The 16,858-nt window shown below is 39.5% G+C and overlaps 1 protein-coding gene and 1 pseudogene across 3 annotated transcripts in view; one reads left to right on the forward strand and one right to left on the reverse strand.

Annotated features, from left to right (window-relative positions):
- Positions 1-16,854, forward strand: part of PLGRKT (plasminogen receptor with a C-terminal lysine) — an 89,550-nt gene extending 72,696 nt beyond the window's left edge. For both annotated transcript variants that reach the window (XM_053573453.1, XM_053573444.1), the window contains exons 4-6: positions 13,262-13,392; positions 13,963-14,072; positions 16,458-16,854. In XM_053573453.1, the coding sequence (XP_053429428.1) occupies positions 13,262-13,392; positions 13,963-14,072; positions 16,458-16,579 (363 nt within the window). In that variant the 3' untranslated portion in view covers positions 16,580-16,854. The remainder of the gene's footprint in view (positions 1-13,261; positions 13,393-13,962; positions 14,073-16,457) is intronic.
- Positions 369-3,032, reverse strand: LOC128573206 (cleavage and polyadenylation specificity factor subunit 7-like; annotated as a pseudogene). The gene has a single exon (XR_008376369.1). The product of XR_008376369.1 is annotated as a cleavage and polyadenylation specificity factor subunit 7-like (transcript).
- Positions 16,855-16,858: the final 4 nt, after the last annotated feature.

The following is a 16,858-nucleotide window of genomic DNA, read 5'->3' on the forward strand; positions in this document are numbered from 1 at the left end:
TCTCCAACCCTGGGGGGATTCCCTCAGTGACTGAGGGCTATGTCAGAAATGTGCTGGGAACAGGGAAAGGGTTCAGTCCAATTCAGTCTCTCCCCTCTGAGCCAGAATGGTCTTCAGTGACCGTATGTCTCACATGCCAAGTCTCATCTGACATGCCACATCTCCTCACATTACATGTGCCCTATTCATATCATGCAGAAGTAGCATCACCCCGTGGGTACTGCTGGACCCTGTTGTTGCTTCCTTCTTCAGCAGCAACCACATCACAATTCGGATGTTATGGGAAAAGCAATTCCATTTGCCTGTGTAGAAAATGGCCCCCAGAGTGCTGTCCTGAGAAGTCTGAGCTGAGTTCATTCAAGTCAGGCTCCATTTCTTCCTGCTCCTTAATCAGAGGCAGGAAGTACCTCCAAGCAGAGCAAGAGGAGCTATTAAGTCAATAGTCAAAAGGTGAAAAGATAGCCTACTAGTGCCAGGCTATCTTACAATATGTAAAAGTGTGTACCTCGGGGATGCAAGCCCATGCTTACATCAAACCTGAAAAAAGAAAAACCTATGGAAGTAGGCCATACCCTGCCAAACTTGCCTCCTTCCCCACTACTCCTGGTACTTCACAAGGGTTCTTCATTGCTGAGGTCCCAATGTCCCCATCTCCCAATGGCAATACCTTCCTCTAAAACAAGGAAGCAGCCTTCTTGAGGGAAGGGCTCCATGTGTTAAATGGGAAAGCCCCAGGGAAAGGGAATGGCTAAGAGCTGGCTGGTTATTGCAAGAGGCAACCAAGCACTAAACAGCAGAGGGTGGTAATTGGCTCTACCAGGCTTCCCAGCAGAAAGCAACCTCATTAGGCCTTCTCTGCTTAGGAGGGACAAGTCCACTGAGAAGGCTAGGCAGCAGAGAAAAGAAAGGTTCAGCTCTCTGGGAGGTCAGGGAAATGAACCATCAATATATGAGAAGGAAAAGCAAGAACAGAACTAGCTTTTCATAAGGTTAATTTCTGTTCTTATGGTCCCTCCTCAAAGGGCTTGGAAGGTAAAGGAGTTAAACAAAGAAGTGGTATGTTAGCAAGGGGTTGGGACCCTCTTGGCCCCGTCAGATCTAGTGCTAAGGGCAGGACCCTGGGCATATTTGGCACACCAAGTCACTCCTAGATCAGACATGAAAGATTCATTTTCTTTGGGAAGGAAGAAGTCTTCCCATCAACCTCACCACTGAATTGCTCCTGGAGAATCAGAAACTCACACATTTCCTTGGACAAAGCACCATTCTCTATGGAGATCAGGGGCCTGGATATGTGTTGGTTTTTCCTTGTCTGCCACCCCTCCCGACCACATGAAGTCTTTAGATTCTTTCTTCTGGCAGACAGGAGGTATGGGATTAGGAGGGCTGCCAAGTAGTCTTCAATCCTGTAGGGCAGAGGGTATTCCCTGGGTGTCTGGAGGGAGTTAGGGGATTGGAGGAAGGGGAAGGGGTGGAGTGGCCTCTGTCCTTTAGTCCTGATCAAGGTGAGGAGATGCAAGTCCATTAAAAAAACATTTGCATCCAACCAGACTCCTTTCTCGTGGTGCCTGTCCCGTTCTCTATTCCGGTGTCTCTCGTGCTCCCGGTTCCTCTCTTGGAAATAATCATCATGCCAATCTTCATTATGAAGCAGATCTCCTGCTGCTTTCCCCAGACTGGCTAGGTGTCCTCTCCCCGGATCAATGTCTTTTTCTGGAATAGCTCCTGCTGGCACCTACGCTGTAGAACTTGGCTTCAATGCCACGAAGACGGTCCTTAAGTGAGGAGATGAGGACATGGCAACGCTCATCCTTGGTGACCCGGGACTGTTTGATAACTGCAGTGGCTGTGAGCAGCGTTGCAATTGCATCACTATAATCCCCTGCACTCGCTCTAGATACAGCTTTGGAAATGCAACTGCTAGAAATTGCTCTGTTTCGTTTCATGATCTCTTCAAATTCAGCTTCACTCACTATAGAGGGTGGAGGGCCTGAATCTTGGCTGCCATGGTGGTTATAGGGTGCTGAGGCCTTCATGTAAGTATCTGATGGAGGCCCCATGGTAGAATTTGGTGGGGGGAAGAAGGCTGGATTGAGGTGAAGGGCAGGTGGGATGGCCCCAGGAGGAGGTAAGGCAAGATGAGGAGGTAATCGAGGAGCTGGGGGCATGAGATGCTGGTAGTGGATACCAGGATGAGGAGGTGGGACCCCAAAGCTTGAGGAGAGGTAATGGGGGCAGACCCATTAGGGGAAGGGCTGAAGGAGGGCAATTGAAGTAGAGCAGCACACTGTGGGGCTTATCCACACGAGCAGATGAGGGTACAAGGTTCTCAGAGGGTGTGGCCGGTCCATCAGCAGAATCATTAGAATCTTGGGAGTAGACCCGTGGAGGTATTCGTTTCCGAGCCTATGCCTCAAACTGTGATAGGTTCTGTCGGGTGGCTGGCCTCACATCCACTTTTTCTCCATTAAGAACTTTTCCTGGTAGAAGTTCCAACAATCTGTGGACAGAGTTTTCAGAGGCTACCACCACCTCAGCATACCCTTTGGACTGGCCATTTGCTCGATTCTCTGCAAATTTCAACTCCACCACATCATAGACTCCTATAGAGCGAATAACCTGGATCAGCTGCTGGTCTGTGGTCCACCATGAGAAACTGTCCAGATAGACGGCAGCTCAACTATTATGCAGGCCACTGTAGGTATACAAAATTGCAGGGGTCTTGTTGTTGGGCTTGGGATATGGCTCCTGGTGAACAGGAGGAGGTGGCTCAGTGCTGCTGCTTCTGTCATCTGAGGGCTTGAGGTGGCCATCAACACATCATCATACAGATCAATCTGATCTGTATTGTTGAACTCTGGGTTGGGTTCCTGGTTGAACTCTTCGTCAGTGTATATATCAATCAAGTCCACTCCTTCTGACATGGCTCCAAAAGGAGATCTCAAGCCCACAAAATGGGCCAAAGTAAGAAAGATGCCACAGGAATATGGCGGCAGCAGCAGCGTGTCCGGACTAGGCCCAAAGGACATGAACCGCTGTCCGCCTCAGGTTTCCCCATCCCCCCATCTTTGTCTTTCTTAACTAAAGTTGCTTTGGATATGCTTGTATCTGAGAATAAGATTGCAACTCCTCCTTTCTTCTGATTTCCATTTGCTTGATACACTGTTTTCCATCCCTTAACCCTGAGTCTTGATTTGTCTTTCAGGGCTAGGTGTGTCTCCTGAACACAGCATATGGATGGCTTGTGTTTTTTCCTCCAATCAGCCAGCCTGTGCTTCTTCAGTGGGGAATTCAATCCATTGACATTTATTGAAAGTATCAATAGTTGTGGTAGAAGTCTATTAATCTTATTTTGAGGTAGTTTGTTGTGTAGTTTAATCCTTTGCACCATTGTGAAAGCTTAATTATGGCCTTTGGCTTCTAGATGTTTACTTTGGTGGTGGTCCATTGTGGTGTTCAGTATTGAGAATAGGTCTAAGTATTTCCTGTAGAGTTGTTCTTGTTGTGACGAATTTCTGCATTGCTTGTATATCTGCAAATGATTTGATTTCTTCATCAATTTTGAGGCTAAGTTTGGCAGAATACAGAATTCTGGGCTGAAAATTATTTTATTAAAGGATGTTGAAAGTGGATGACCATGCTCTCCTGGCTTGTAAGGTTTCAGTTGAAAAGTCTGCTGCCAACCTAATTGTTTTGCCCTTGTAGGTCAATTGGTGCTTATTCCTAGATGCTTGCAGGATTTTCTTCTTCATCTTGACTTTAGACAGGTATATTGGAGAGGTTTTGTTAGAGTTGAGATGACCTGGGGTTCAATATCCATCTGAAAAGGAGTGTGTCAGGATCTTCAGTGAAACTTGGGAAATTTTCATTTATGATAGTCTCCAGTAGGGCTTTTATACCTTTGGGACAATCTTCCTCCCCCTCAGGGATTCCTATTATCCCTATGTTTAAACGTTTCATGACATCTGGTAGTTCTCTAAGCACCTGCCCTGCTTTCTCTGTCTTCGCACCTGCCCTGCTTTCTCTGTCTTCTTTTTTGACTCTTTTAACTCAAAGACTTTATCCTCTAACTCTGATGTTCTTTCTTCTCCATGGTCTAATCTATTTTTGATACTTTCTGCTGCTGCTTTACATTCCCTGATTGTCTACTTTATTTCTTCAAGCTCATCCATATCTTTTCTATATTCTACATATCTCTTGTCTGACTTTTGGTTCTGTCTTTCCATTTTCTCTTCCAATCCCTTTATTGTCTTAATCATCCATACTTTAAATTCCCTTTCTGTCAAATTCATTAATTCTTTATAGGAAGAGTCTTCTTTAAAAATTGCCTCATTGTCTCTTAGAGGAGTTGCTCTAATTTGGTTATTCATGGTGCCTAAATTTTTCTTGTGGTTCCGCCTCATGTGTGTTTTCTTCTTGTTCACTTCCTTGTGCACTTTTTTCCTTCTCACTTCCTCCTTTGCTTCAAGTTACCTTGTTCCAGAGTTTAGGTGAGGAAGAGGGCTCTTAGTGTGGGGTCAGAAAGTGAAGAAGGGTTAAGAAAGCAAAAAGAAGCAAGAGGAAAGGAGAAAAAGAAGAAGAGAAAAAAGGAAAAAGAAAAAGGGGGGAAGAGTAGGAGAAAAGCAAAAGAAAGAGAAAGAAAGGCAAAAGTGGGGGAAGGGAGACTAATAGAAGAAAATTGAAGAACAGGTGAGATGGAGGACAGGAAGGGAGAATAAGAGTGATAGAAGAGATGTTGTTCAACATGGTGCTAAGGCTACACCTATAGCTTAAGAGTTGTGGGGAGCTGAGCTGGGTGGGTTCCTCAAAATTAGGCACTCCTTACTTGTCTATCCACAGCCAGACTCTTCTTGTACCAAAAAATAGGAAGAGAAGAAAATGAGCAAACACAAAAACCAAGAAGGAAAAATTGAATAAGGAAGAAAAGAAAAAAAAAAAGAAGAAGAAAAGTAGAAAAGTTTTGTAGTGTGATCTTCCTACTACTTTCTTCCTTGGGCCAAGAGTAGAAAGTTCTCCTGGACTCTTTGAGCCAGGCTGCTGCTGCAGTCTACCTGCCAGACCACCGCTGTGTCACACCCATCCTCAGCAAAGAAAGGGTGGAAAGAGAAAGATAATAAAAGATAAAAGAAAAAAATATATAAGCATAAATAAAGGAAAATTAAATACACTGTTGAATCAAATTAAGGGGAGGGAGGGAAGAAGGATAAAGAAAGAAAGAAGAAAGGCAACAAACCAAGGAAAGAACGAAAGAAAAAACAAGAAATGGGGTGGTGGGGAGAATATCTTAGTTGATGCTGAAGCACTTTATGTGGGAAAGATGAGATTAGTAGAAGAGTCCCTTTCAACTGAGAGAGTGCAGTGGAGTATACCAGGGTGAGAGAATAATTCAAGCTAAAATTCTGCAACAACAACAACAAAAAAATTACAGAAGTCCTTGCTCTTGTTGAATGTAAAAATGGAAGATAGAAGGTCCAACCATACAACTTAGCAAAAAGCAAAGCACACTGAAAAAAGATAAAATAAAAGGAAGAAAAAAACAAAACACTAAGATAGCCTGATGTAAGCAATCTCAGCAACCAATTGAGGAAGGAAAGAAGGGAGAGAAAAAAATAATATAAGCTAAATTAAAAAGAAGAGAAAAAGAAATCAATAACAATCAAAAAAATTTATACACACACATATATACATTATATATATGACGTAGGGATTTGATTTTTGTAGGAATACATTTATGCTGCAATATACTTCCTGGACACCAGGTGGCTCTGTGAATTTGGGGGACAAACAATACAGCTGTTAACCTCTCTCTGGTTCCCAGGCTTAGAGCAGTTTGCCAGCTTATTTTTTCCTTGTGGTTGCCTGTTCACCTTGTCACTCAGCCCCCACAGATGTAGGATTCCAGAGTTCTCAACAATTTTTCAGAGACAGGTCTCATAGATTACCCTAGTAACTGTTCCCATGGAGAGCGGGGATCCCTGGGCCTGTCCCAAGTGAAGGACTGCCCCCCCACCCCCTTCCGGGGCAGAACTCAGACCTCTGCACCTTAGGCCCCCAGCAAAAGGCCGGCCTACGCAGGCTTCTAGTGCCATTCTCCACAATGGCATGTCCCTGGTCTGGAGCTCCCTCTTTGCCCCCCCAATGGATGTTTCACCACTGCCAAACCATAGTAGGACCACTCCTGACAGCACCCCAAACTGGCACCCAAATTCCTCTTGGTAGTGCCCACTTCTCCAATCTTTTTTTTTTTGTAGAGACAGGGTTTCACTTTATTGCCCTCGGTAGAGTGCCGTGGCATCACACAGCTCACAGCAACTTCCAACTCCTGGGCTTAAGTGATTCTCCTGTCTCAGCCTCCCGAGCAGCTGGGACTACAGGCGCCAGCCACAACGCCCGGCTACACTTCTCCAATCTTATCAGAGTCTCTGAGCCTGACACAAGTAAAGGTCTGCTCCCCACAGGCACCTAGCCAGATGTCCACTTATACAAGATACTAGCGCCCTTCCCCACTATGGCTTCCCCATGTTCGGGAACTTTTCCCCTATGGATGCTTCACCAATTGCCAACCGCAGGAGAGCCGCTCCAGCCAGCACTCCAATCTGGCCACCAGATTCCACTTAGGAGAGCATGCCTAGCCTTCCCAAGACCCACAAACTGTAAGAAGTTTCTTCTGGGACCTCGCTGCCACCATGCCTGGGCGTGCTGGCAGAAACTTGCCCAAGTGTATTGGTTCTCCGCAGCTCTGGTCAAATCCAGCTGTCCACCTCCACACTCTGAGCCACCGCTGTATGTCAATATTCCACACCAGGACTGATCCAGCCCTCTCCTGCCCCTAGGAAGGATCAGCCATCTCGCTCCACCTCAACATTCTTGAGTATTCTTTTTTAAAAATTTCTGATTAATTTGAGGGTGTAAAGAAATAGGTTATAATGTTTGCATTTGTTAGGTAGAGTTCCTGTTATAATTGTGTCCAGCCCCCAAGAGGTGTGCCATACATCCTAACATTGTGTCCCTTAAGTGGGAGAACACCCAGCTCCTCCTTCCTCCTCCCCTATACCCTCCCTCATCCTCCCTCTTCTCATCTTGAATTGATTTGAGTTTTTCTCTTATGTGAGCTTGTATTAGATTGTCTACTGGCTTCATATTAGTATTGAACACATTGGATACTTGCTTCTCCATCCTTGTGATACTTTACTACTAAAAAGAATGTATTTCAACTCCATCCAGATTAATACAAAAGATGTAAATTATCCATCTTTTTTAATGGCTGAAAGTATTCCATGGTATACATATAACACAGTTTATTAATCTATTCCTGGGTTGGTGAGCATTTAGGTTGTTTCCACATTTTGGCAATTGTAAATTGAACTACAATAAACAATCTAGTGTAAATGTCCTTATGATAAAATGATTTTTTTCTTCTGGGTAGATGCCTAGTAATGGGATTGTAGGATCAATTGGGAAGTCTAATTTGAGTTCTTTGAGGATTCTCCATACTTCTTTCCAAAGAGGCTGAATTGGTTTGCAGTCCCACCAACAGTGTAAAGGGTTCCCCTCTCCCCATATCCACCCCAGCATCAACAGCTTTGAGACTTTGTGATGTGGGCTATAACTCACTGGGATTAGGTGATGTCTTACAGTGGTTTTGATTTTTTTTTCTCTGATTATTAGGGACAATAGCATTTTTTTCAAATGTTTGTTAGATGTTCGTCTAACTTCTGAGAAGGTTCTGTTCTTTTTTGTTGTTGATTAATTTGAGCTCTCTGTAAAGATTCTAGTTATCAACCCTTTGTCAGATTCATACCCTGAAAATATCTTTTCCCATTCTTAAGATTGTCTTTTTGCTTTAATTGTTGTGTCCTTAGCTGTGCAGAAGCTTTTCAGCTTAATTAACCATTTGTTAATTTTTGTTGTTGCTATTGCCACTGAAATCTTCTTGCCCCAGTCCAATATCATCAAGAGTTCTTCCCACAGTTTCTTCTAAGTTTTAATCATATCATGTCTTAGATTTAAATCTTTATCCATCTTGACTCAATTTTTGTAAGTGGTAAATGTGTGGGTCCAGTTTTGGTCTTTTACATGTGGTTATCCAATTCTCCCAGCACCATTTGTTGAATAGGGAATCTTTTCTTCCACCGTATGCTTTTGTTTGGTTTATCAAAGATCAGATGTCAGTAAGAGACTGGTTACATCTCTTGATTTTCTATTCTGTTCCATATGTCTATTTTTATGCCAATACCATACTGTTTTGATCACTGTGGACTTATAACCTGAAGCCTGGTAGAGTGGAAAGGCATCACTCTACCAGGCTTCAGGTTATAAGCTTCAGGTTAAAATATGTGACTGTTTTTATGCCAATACCATACTGTTTTGATCACTGTGGACTTATAACCTGAAGCCTGGTAGAGTGATGCCTTTCCACTCTACCAGGCTTCAGGTTATAAGTCCACGGTGATCAAAACAGTATGGTATTGGCATAAAAATAGTCATATATTTTGCCTATGAAACTCTAAGAAAAGAAATAGCAGAAGACATTAACCTTAAGTTAATGTTAACGACATTAACATTAAGTATGAAATTGTATCATCAGCAAAGAGAGAGAGTTTGACCTCTTCTGCCCCCATTTGAATGCCCTTTATAGCCTTCTCTTAGTTGATTACATTAGCTAGAACTTGCAGAACGATGGTGAATAGTAGTGGTGAGAGTGGACATCCTTGTCTGGTTCCAGTACTAAATGGAAAGCCTTTCAGTTTTACTCTATTCAGTCTGATGTTAGCTGTGGGTTTGTCATTGATGGCTTCAGTGAGCTTCAGAAATGTGCCACCAATGCATATTTTCTTTAGTGTTCTTGTTAGAAAAGGAGGCTGAATTTTATCAAATGTTTTTTTTCTGTATCTATTGAGAGGATCATATGATCTTTATTTTTGCTTCTATTGATATAGTGAATAACATTTATGAATTTGCAATTCCATAAATGGGATGAAGCCTACTTGGTTGTGATGTATAATGTTTTAAATGTGTAGATACAATCTATTAGCTAAGTTTTTTGAGTATTTTTGCATCTATAGTCATCAGTGAAATTGTTCTGTAGTTCTCTCTTTCAGTTGGGTCCTTTCCTGGTCTTGGTATCAGGGTGATGTTTGCTTCACATAATGTGTTGGGGAAGGTTCCTTTCTTCTCAACGTTTTGGAATAGGTTCTGCAGGATAGGCACAAGAAAGAGTTTTTATTGTTTCTTCAATCTCAGTGCTTGATATTGGTGTGTTCATGATCTCTATTTCTTTCTGTTTAAGTCTAGGGACATAGTGTAATTCCAGGTATTGGTCATTTCCTCTACATTGTTAAATTTTTGGGCATGAAGTTTTTGTAGTAGTCAGAAACAATCTCTTGTACCTCTGTGGTATTGGTTGTTATTTACACCTTTACATTTCTGATTAAGGTTATTAAAGATTTTACTTTTCTGTTCTTAGTTATCTCCTCAAAAGTTTATTGATTTTATTCATCTTTTCAAAGAAGCAACTTTTTGTTTCATTAATTTTCTGAATGATTCTTTTGTTTTCGATTTCACTTATTTCTAATTTAATTTTGTTTATTTGTTCTCTTGGCTAGATTTGTGATTGGTTTGCTTTTTCTTTTTCATTTCCTTGAGAAGATTCATCATGTTTTTCTCTTTCTGTTTTTTGGATGTAGACAACTAAAGCAATAAATCTTTCTCTTAGGAGTGCTTTTGCAGTATCCCACAGGTTTTGGTGGCTTGTGTCTTCATTGTTGTTATTTTCAAGGAAGTTAATGATCTCTTCCTTTATCAGTTCCAACTGTCATTCAGCATAAGATTGTTTAGTTTCCAGGTCTTTCTGTGGGGATGAAATTTTTTTTGGAGTTGAATTCAACCTTTATTTCCTTGTGGTCTGAGAAGATATAAGGTGTAATTTTAATTCATTTGGTTTGGTTGAGATTTGATTTTGTCCTAAGGTATCTATTTAGTAGAATGTTCTGTGGACTGATGAGAAGTACATACATTCCTTAGCTTTGGGATGGTGAGTCCTGTATATATCTATTAAACCCAATTGTTCTAAGGTTGCATTTAAGTCCCTTGTATCTTTGTTTCATTTTTGTTTAAAGTATGTGTCCAACTCTGTAAGGGGTGTTAAAGTACCCAGGTACTTTATTTTGCTGGTGGTCCATTGCAGGTCTCTGTGGAGAACAGTCTAAGTATTTTCTGTAGAGCTGATCTTGTGGTAAATATTCTCAATGTTTGCATATCAGTAAAAGATTTGATTTCTCCATCAATTTTAAAGCTTAGCTTTGTAGGATATAGAATTCTGGGCTGAAAATTGCTTTGTTTAAGAAAGTTAATGATACATGACTTTCTCTTCTGGCTTGAAAAGTTTCAGCTGAGAAGACCCTGTAGGTCAATTGGCATTTACTCTGGTTGCTTGCAAAATTTTCTCTTTTGCCTTGACTTTGGACAGGTTCATGGCAATGTGTCTTGGAGATGCTCTGTTTGAGTTGGGATGACTCAGGGTTCATTATCCCTCTAATGCAGTGGTTCTCAACCGTCCTAATGCCACGATGTATTTTCATTGTTACAAAGGGGTCATAACCTACAAGTTGAGAACCGTTGCTCTAATGGGAATGTGTCAGGATCGTTGGTAATACTTGGGAAATTTTCATTTATGATATCTTCAGTAGGGTTTCCCTTCCTTTGGGGCATTTTTCTACCTCTTCTAGGATACCTATAATTCATATGTTTGAACACTTAATGAAGTCCCATAATTCTCTAAGTGAACATTATGATTTCTTTTTCTTTTTTGCCTCTTTAATTGCCTGTGTTAGCTCAAGAAATTTATCCTCTACCTCTGAGATTCTTTCTTCTCTATGATCTAATCTGTTATTGAACTTTCTACTGCATCTTTAAGTTCCTTGATTGACTCCTTTAATTCCTTAAGCTCCACTATATTCTTTCTATATTCTTCATATCTTTTATCTCTTATTTGGTTCTGGTTTTGGACTTCCTTTTGGTTATTTTCCACTTTTTCATCAATTCCATACATTGTTTTTATCATCTGTATTTTAAATTCACTTTCTGTCATTTTCATTATTTCTTCATAGGTGAAATCCTCTGCAGTTGGTCCCTTGGTGGGGGGCTTGCTGTGTTCTATGTTTTTCATGTTGCCAAGATTTTTCTTTTGGTTCATCCTCATGAGTGTTTTCTTCTAGTCCACTTCCTTCTCCTCCTTTTTCCTTTTACTTCCTCCTTCTCTTTAAATTACCTTGTCTCTGTGTTTAGGTGTCAACATGTTCTTTTGGAATGGGGCCAAGAGGAAGAGAAGAGTAAAGAGCAAGAAGGGAGAAAAGAAAAAGAAAAAGGAGAAGGAGTAAAAGGAAAGGTTGACAAAAAAAAAGAAGAGAAGAACAAAAAGAGAGAGATGGGTGTAATAGTAGTGCTCAGCAGGGTGCTTTGACCCACTCTTGCAGTTCTTAGCCTCTGAGGTCTGGAATGGGTGGGTACCTTCAGGTAAGGAGTTCCTTACCAGCCTGAACAAAAACAAGACCCTGCCTCCTCCAAATAGAGAAAGAGGGAGAGGAACAAACAAACAAACTAAACTAAACAGTATGTTGCAGTGGAGACCTACCAGCAGAGTTCTTCCAAAGGCCAATGCTAGATTAGGGAATCAAGGACTCCTTGAGCCAGGCCAGTGCTGTCCCATTTATGGGACAGATTGGCAAAGACTAAGACAGATCAGGAAAAAAAAGAAAAATTGTAAGTATATAAAGAAATTGAAAATAAAATTGTGTAAGATTTTTTAAAAAGGGTATTATTAGTTGTTATTTGAGAAATTTTATGGGAATGATAAGAAAAGTATAAAAATCTTTACAAAAATAAAGAGAGGAGAGAAATGGAAAGGAAAGAAGGAACAAAAGGGGTAGAAAAATCATAGCAAAATTAGAGCCCTTATTATTGAAGAAAGTAAAAATGGAAAAGTAAAAAGAAAAGAAAACAGAACAAAACCAACCAACCAAACAACAACAAAAAAAGAAAGAAAGAAAAATACCTAAGGAAAAAAAATTGGAGAAAAAGAATAAAGGAAGAGAAAAACTGTACCAAAAATGGAGTTGTTACTATTGAAGAAAGAAACAATGAAAAGTTAAAAATACAAAAACAAAACAAATAAACAATCAAAACAAAACCTATGGGGGAAACATTGAAAATGAAAAGAAAGAAAAATATATATATAGCAATATAGTGCCTGGTGATGTTCTTGGGGTAGGAGATGCTAATACTGAAACAGGTGTAAAAGATGGGGGCTAGAAGCCACTATCTAGAGTTGCTGAAGTCCCCTCTTCCTGAATCATTTGCCCTCAATCTCTGTGGGGTTGGGAACCTGAGCTCTAGTCAGTCTACTTAGGAGACACACCTCGACCTTTCCAATCAGTGCCCGTTGGCCACAAAATGTCTTTCCCAGAAAAGCAGGTTTTGCTTAAGTCTCTCAAAGGTGGCTGCCTAGCTCAGCAGGCATGCCAGAACCATCCTGGCACTAGGTAGGACCCTGCAGGCTGTTCCTTCTGGGCATCTCTTCCACAATAGGGGTGCTCTGTTAGCAGCTGAACTATGAGAGCTCCACTCTGCCCAATGGCTCAATCCTGGCAACTGAGCACTGTTTAAGATCACTCGCTCAGGGCAGCGCCTGTGGCTCAAGGAGAAGGGTGCTGGTCCCATATGCCGGAGGTGGTGGGTTCAAACCCAGCCCCGGCCAAAAAAAAAGATCACTCACTCACCCTAGATCTCCCAAGGTAATTCTGACAAGTACACAGAAGTGTACAGGTCTAAAAGACAAACAACAACAACAAAAAACCTGCTGGACTGGCCTTCTTTGTCTGAAACCTTCCTTGTCTGAAACCTGCAGCTGAACCAGCGGCCTCTGTCAGCATGCAAGCACTCACCTTCTGTGCTGGGTCTTCCACTGCTCCCAACTTCTTCATTGGCTCCTAGAGTTTCTCGCCACCTTTCCTCTCGCCCCAAGGATGCCACCATCAGGCAGGGCACATCAGCCAGAGGTGGCTGGAGTCCTTTCTCCCAATCTCGCCACCAGCTGCTGCAAAAGAGATGTCTTTAGACACCTCTTGTTGTGCTTCTCGATTTTTTTTTTTTAAGATGAATTAAAGCAGTGGAGAATGAAAACCCAATGGAAGAACAGATTGTTAGCTCTTTGTTCAGATTGAAAAGATGAGTAACTATACTTTGTCTTTTGTTTTGTCTTCAGCTGGAAAGGCAACTAATGATGCAGAATGAAATGAGGGAAAGACAAATGGCCATGCAGATTGCTTGGTCTCGGGAATTCCTCAAATATTTTGGAACGTTTTTTGGCATTACAGCCATCTCTTTAACAGCTGGGTATGTTTACTATTTACTTTGAAATTTTCTGAAATAATTTACTTCTTTTTATCTTTTCCATTACCATATTATTAAGCTGTCCAAGGTAGGGCTTTGGTCTAAATAGTGTATATGTAGAATAACATCTTGTGGCTTAGTCCTTGTGGGTAATGCTGCAGAAGCAGGATGGTAATAGTTAATTCTGCCTGTAGTTTCTTAGATTTCTTCTGTCCTTTTCTCCACTTTGTAAGTTAGAGAGAGGACTGCCTTGACACCAAGATAGAAGGTCTCTACAAGTTCATCTCCACAATTATCCCTAAGTGGTAGACACTAATCCTTACCTATTTTAAAAACAAGGAATCTGAGCTTCAAAGTCAAATAAAGTTGAGGAAGTCATAGACCTTGGTCTTGAGAACTGTAGAATCTGGAGAGGGATCCTGGGTAAGGAAATCTTATTTCTGTAGAAGACTTAAATGAACTAAAGAACTTCTGAAATGGATAATATTCTTCCAAAATGCAGGTAAATTTTTTTCTGTAAATATATGTGTTTACAGGTTATTTACTGATATTGTTTTTTTCCCCTTGCAACAGAGCAATAAAAAGTAAAAAGCCAGCCTTCCTCTTCCCTATTGTTCCATTAAGCTTTATTTTCACCTACCAGTATGACTTGGGCTATGGAACCCTTCTACAAAGAATGAAAAGTAAGTCTTTGATAAATGAGAGTTTCCATTTCCTGACTTATTTTCTGGTTCAATGATCTCATACTTAGGACCATACCTTCTGATTGAATCTCCAGTGACCAACGGGAGCCACTTCATACCAGCTCACAAGAACCAGTTGCTAAGTTTTGGGGTATTGTGTCAGCTGGTTGTTAAACACTGTCATTTAATTTATTAAAATTTAAATTATATAAATTATTATTAATAAGTTATAGTAAATAAGTAATATTAAATTATTAAAAACAAAGAAATACTCAGAACTCATCTGTTTCTAATTATTCGCTATTATTCATACTCTTAGGTCATTACCAATTGAATCCATGTAATAAAAATGCTAATGTAATATACAGACACAAAAAACTGCAACTGTACTCTGACTTTAGTGACATCCCTTTGGTAGCCTGAATGAAACTGGCCATGGTGGAAGTTTATATATAATGGAAATCTGCAGTTGCCAAATCAAGACTTGACTTCTTGTCTTGTTGACTGCCTAGACCCGAGGCTGGCAAACTATGATCTGTGAGCCAGCTACCTGTTTTTGAAAATAAAGTTTTATTTGAATATATCTATGCCAATACATTTATGTATTGTCCATGGTTGCTTTTCCATTACCACAACAGACTTGAGTCACTGAAACAGAAACATATGAGCACAGGAGCATATAATATAATATGTCTGGTCCTTTAAGAAAGTTTGCCAGCCTATGATCTAGACTTAAAAAAATTGATGAAGAAAATGCTAAGCATACAGATTAAGTTTTAAAATATGTTTTGTCTATAGCCAATATATTGTAACTAACATAAAAATATTGGGGAAATATTCTTCTAATATTTAAGAACTATTCTTTAATTCAGCAAGGAATTACATCACATCATTCTCAAGTGAGTAAAGTTCTAGCATATGTTATCATCATTTCATTTTTGTCCTGTTCATTAACATAAATGAAAACACCAATCATTGTCCATGTAGGAATTATACTTTCTTATCAACTACAATATAAGTTGGCTATGGTTTCATGAGTTCTACAAAAATCAATGAAAGCATTTAGTAAGAATCAACTTGCTATATGGAATTTGTGATTAAGAGTATTGTACATTTTATTATAGTATTTAAGTAAAATTTATTATAAACTTACATACAGAATAATCTTATCTCCTTCCCCCCACCCCCAGAGAGCTGATTGTTAAATATTCACTAGCATACTGCTACTCTTATAGAATACTACCTTTTATTACCCTAGATGGCCAGAGATGGTGTTACTACCACAGAAGTTATTTCTTTGTAAATTTTCCATAAAACAAGCAAACAAACAAAACCCCCTCAAAACTTAAAATCCATCAGAAAACTTACCGCATTACAATGTTTAGGTTATCATGTTTTGCCTTGTAATAGTGATAAGCCCAAAATATACAATCCCTGTTTGACTGAATTTATCATCAGCCATTCTGTAAACATGTACTGAGAACTTACTATCTAGAAAGCACTCTCACACAGCAAACTTCTGTCATCAAATTATATGTAATTTTTTAATGATTTTATTTGTTATTTAAGAATAAAGCAAAAGGATGTTTGCAGATGATAAATGCTCTTACAATTTAAAAATTGTAGCCTGTTCTTATAGGTTTGGAGTACAATTAATATTGCGTTAAAAGAGGAGTACTTACAGTTGCCCTTTATTCCTCAGTCAGGTTTATAAAATGTAAACAACATGTGTTTTAATACAATTAAAAAAAATTGTTAATTAGTCTTCAACAATGAAAACTGACAAATGTCACTGGGCCCAAGAAATTACTGCAGTATGTAGCTGCTGTTTGAAAGAGAAATTGTTTGTAAAAATGTGTATATGTGCATGAATACAGACTAAAGAACAATATTATTTTGGGTATTTACAAGTATATAAGGTCAAAGATTAGCTGTTCTGAAAAGTTAGAATTTTCAAGTAAAGTTTATTTTCTTTCTTGTGACTTATGATACAGTAAAGGAAACAGGAAACACTGTCTGTGATTCTCTACCCCAAGACCCTCCAAACACAATTAATACTAATTATCCTGACTCTGGTTCAAGGAAAAAAAAAAAATCTTAGCTTTAGTGTTCTTCCTCTTTCATATTTCAAAATACTGTATTTTTGTTAAGAAAAATATCTAGTATCTGATTTGTCTATGAGTTCCCAGAATTAATCACTGTGTTTCCTTTAGGAGGTGTATTACTTCTCCTGAGCAAAGTTGGTGAAATGTTTGACAGTGAGACTTGGGGACATACCTTTTACAGTGTTACAGTTTGTCTCTGGAATATAGCTATCAGAAGGCTAGAATCACAAAATTTTGATGACTCCTTTGTCACTTTGTATATTTCTGTACTTTATTTAAGGTGAAGCTGAGGACATACTAGAAACAGAAAAGAGTAAGTTGCAGCTGCCAAGAGGAATGATCACTTTTGAAAGCCTTGAAAAAGCCAGAAGGGAGCAGAGTAAATTCTTCATAGACAAATGAAATCATGTTTACTCACCAAATCTCTAAGCACAAAATGATTGGCTTGAATCATGGTTTTTATAATTTTTTAATGCTCAAAATTTTGATATAATGGTTTTTATTTTAAAATATTAAAATGCAAGATGAGTTTTGTTGAGCTATTTTAAAACAAAATTTGTAACATTCAACACAAAATCATGGAGGTACTCTAAATAACTTTCATATTTCCTACATATGTGTGATTATAAATACCTAAGTGTAAAATTAATAAATTATGTTTATTTGAAGTCCTGGAAGCAA

Source organism: Nycticebus coucang, chromosome 2 (assembly GCF_027406575.1).
Source record: "Nycticebus coucang isolate mNycCou1 chromosome 2, mNycCou1.pri, whole genome shotgun sequence".
NCBI classification, from domain to species: Eukaryota; Metazoa; Chordata; class Mammalia; order Primates; family Lorisidae; genus Nycticebus; species Nycticebus coucang.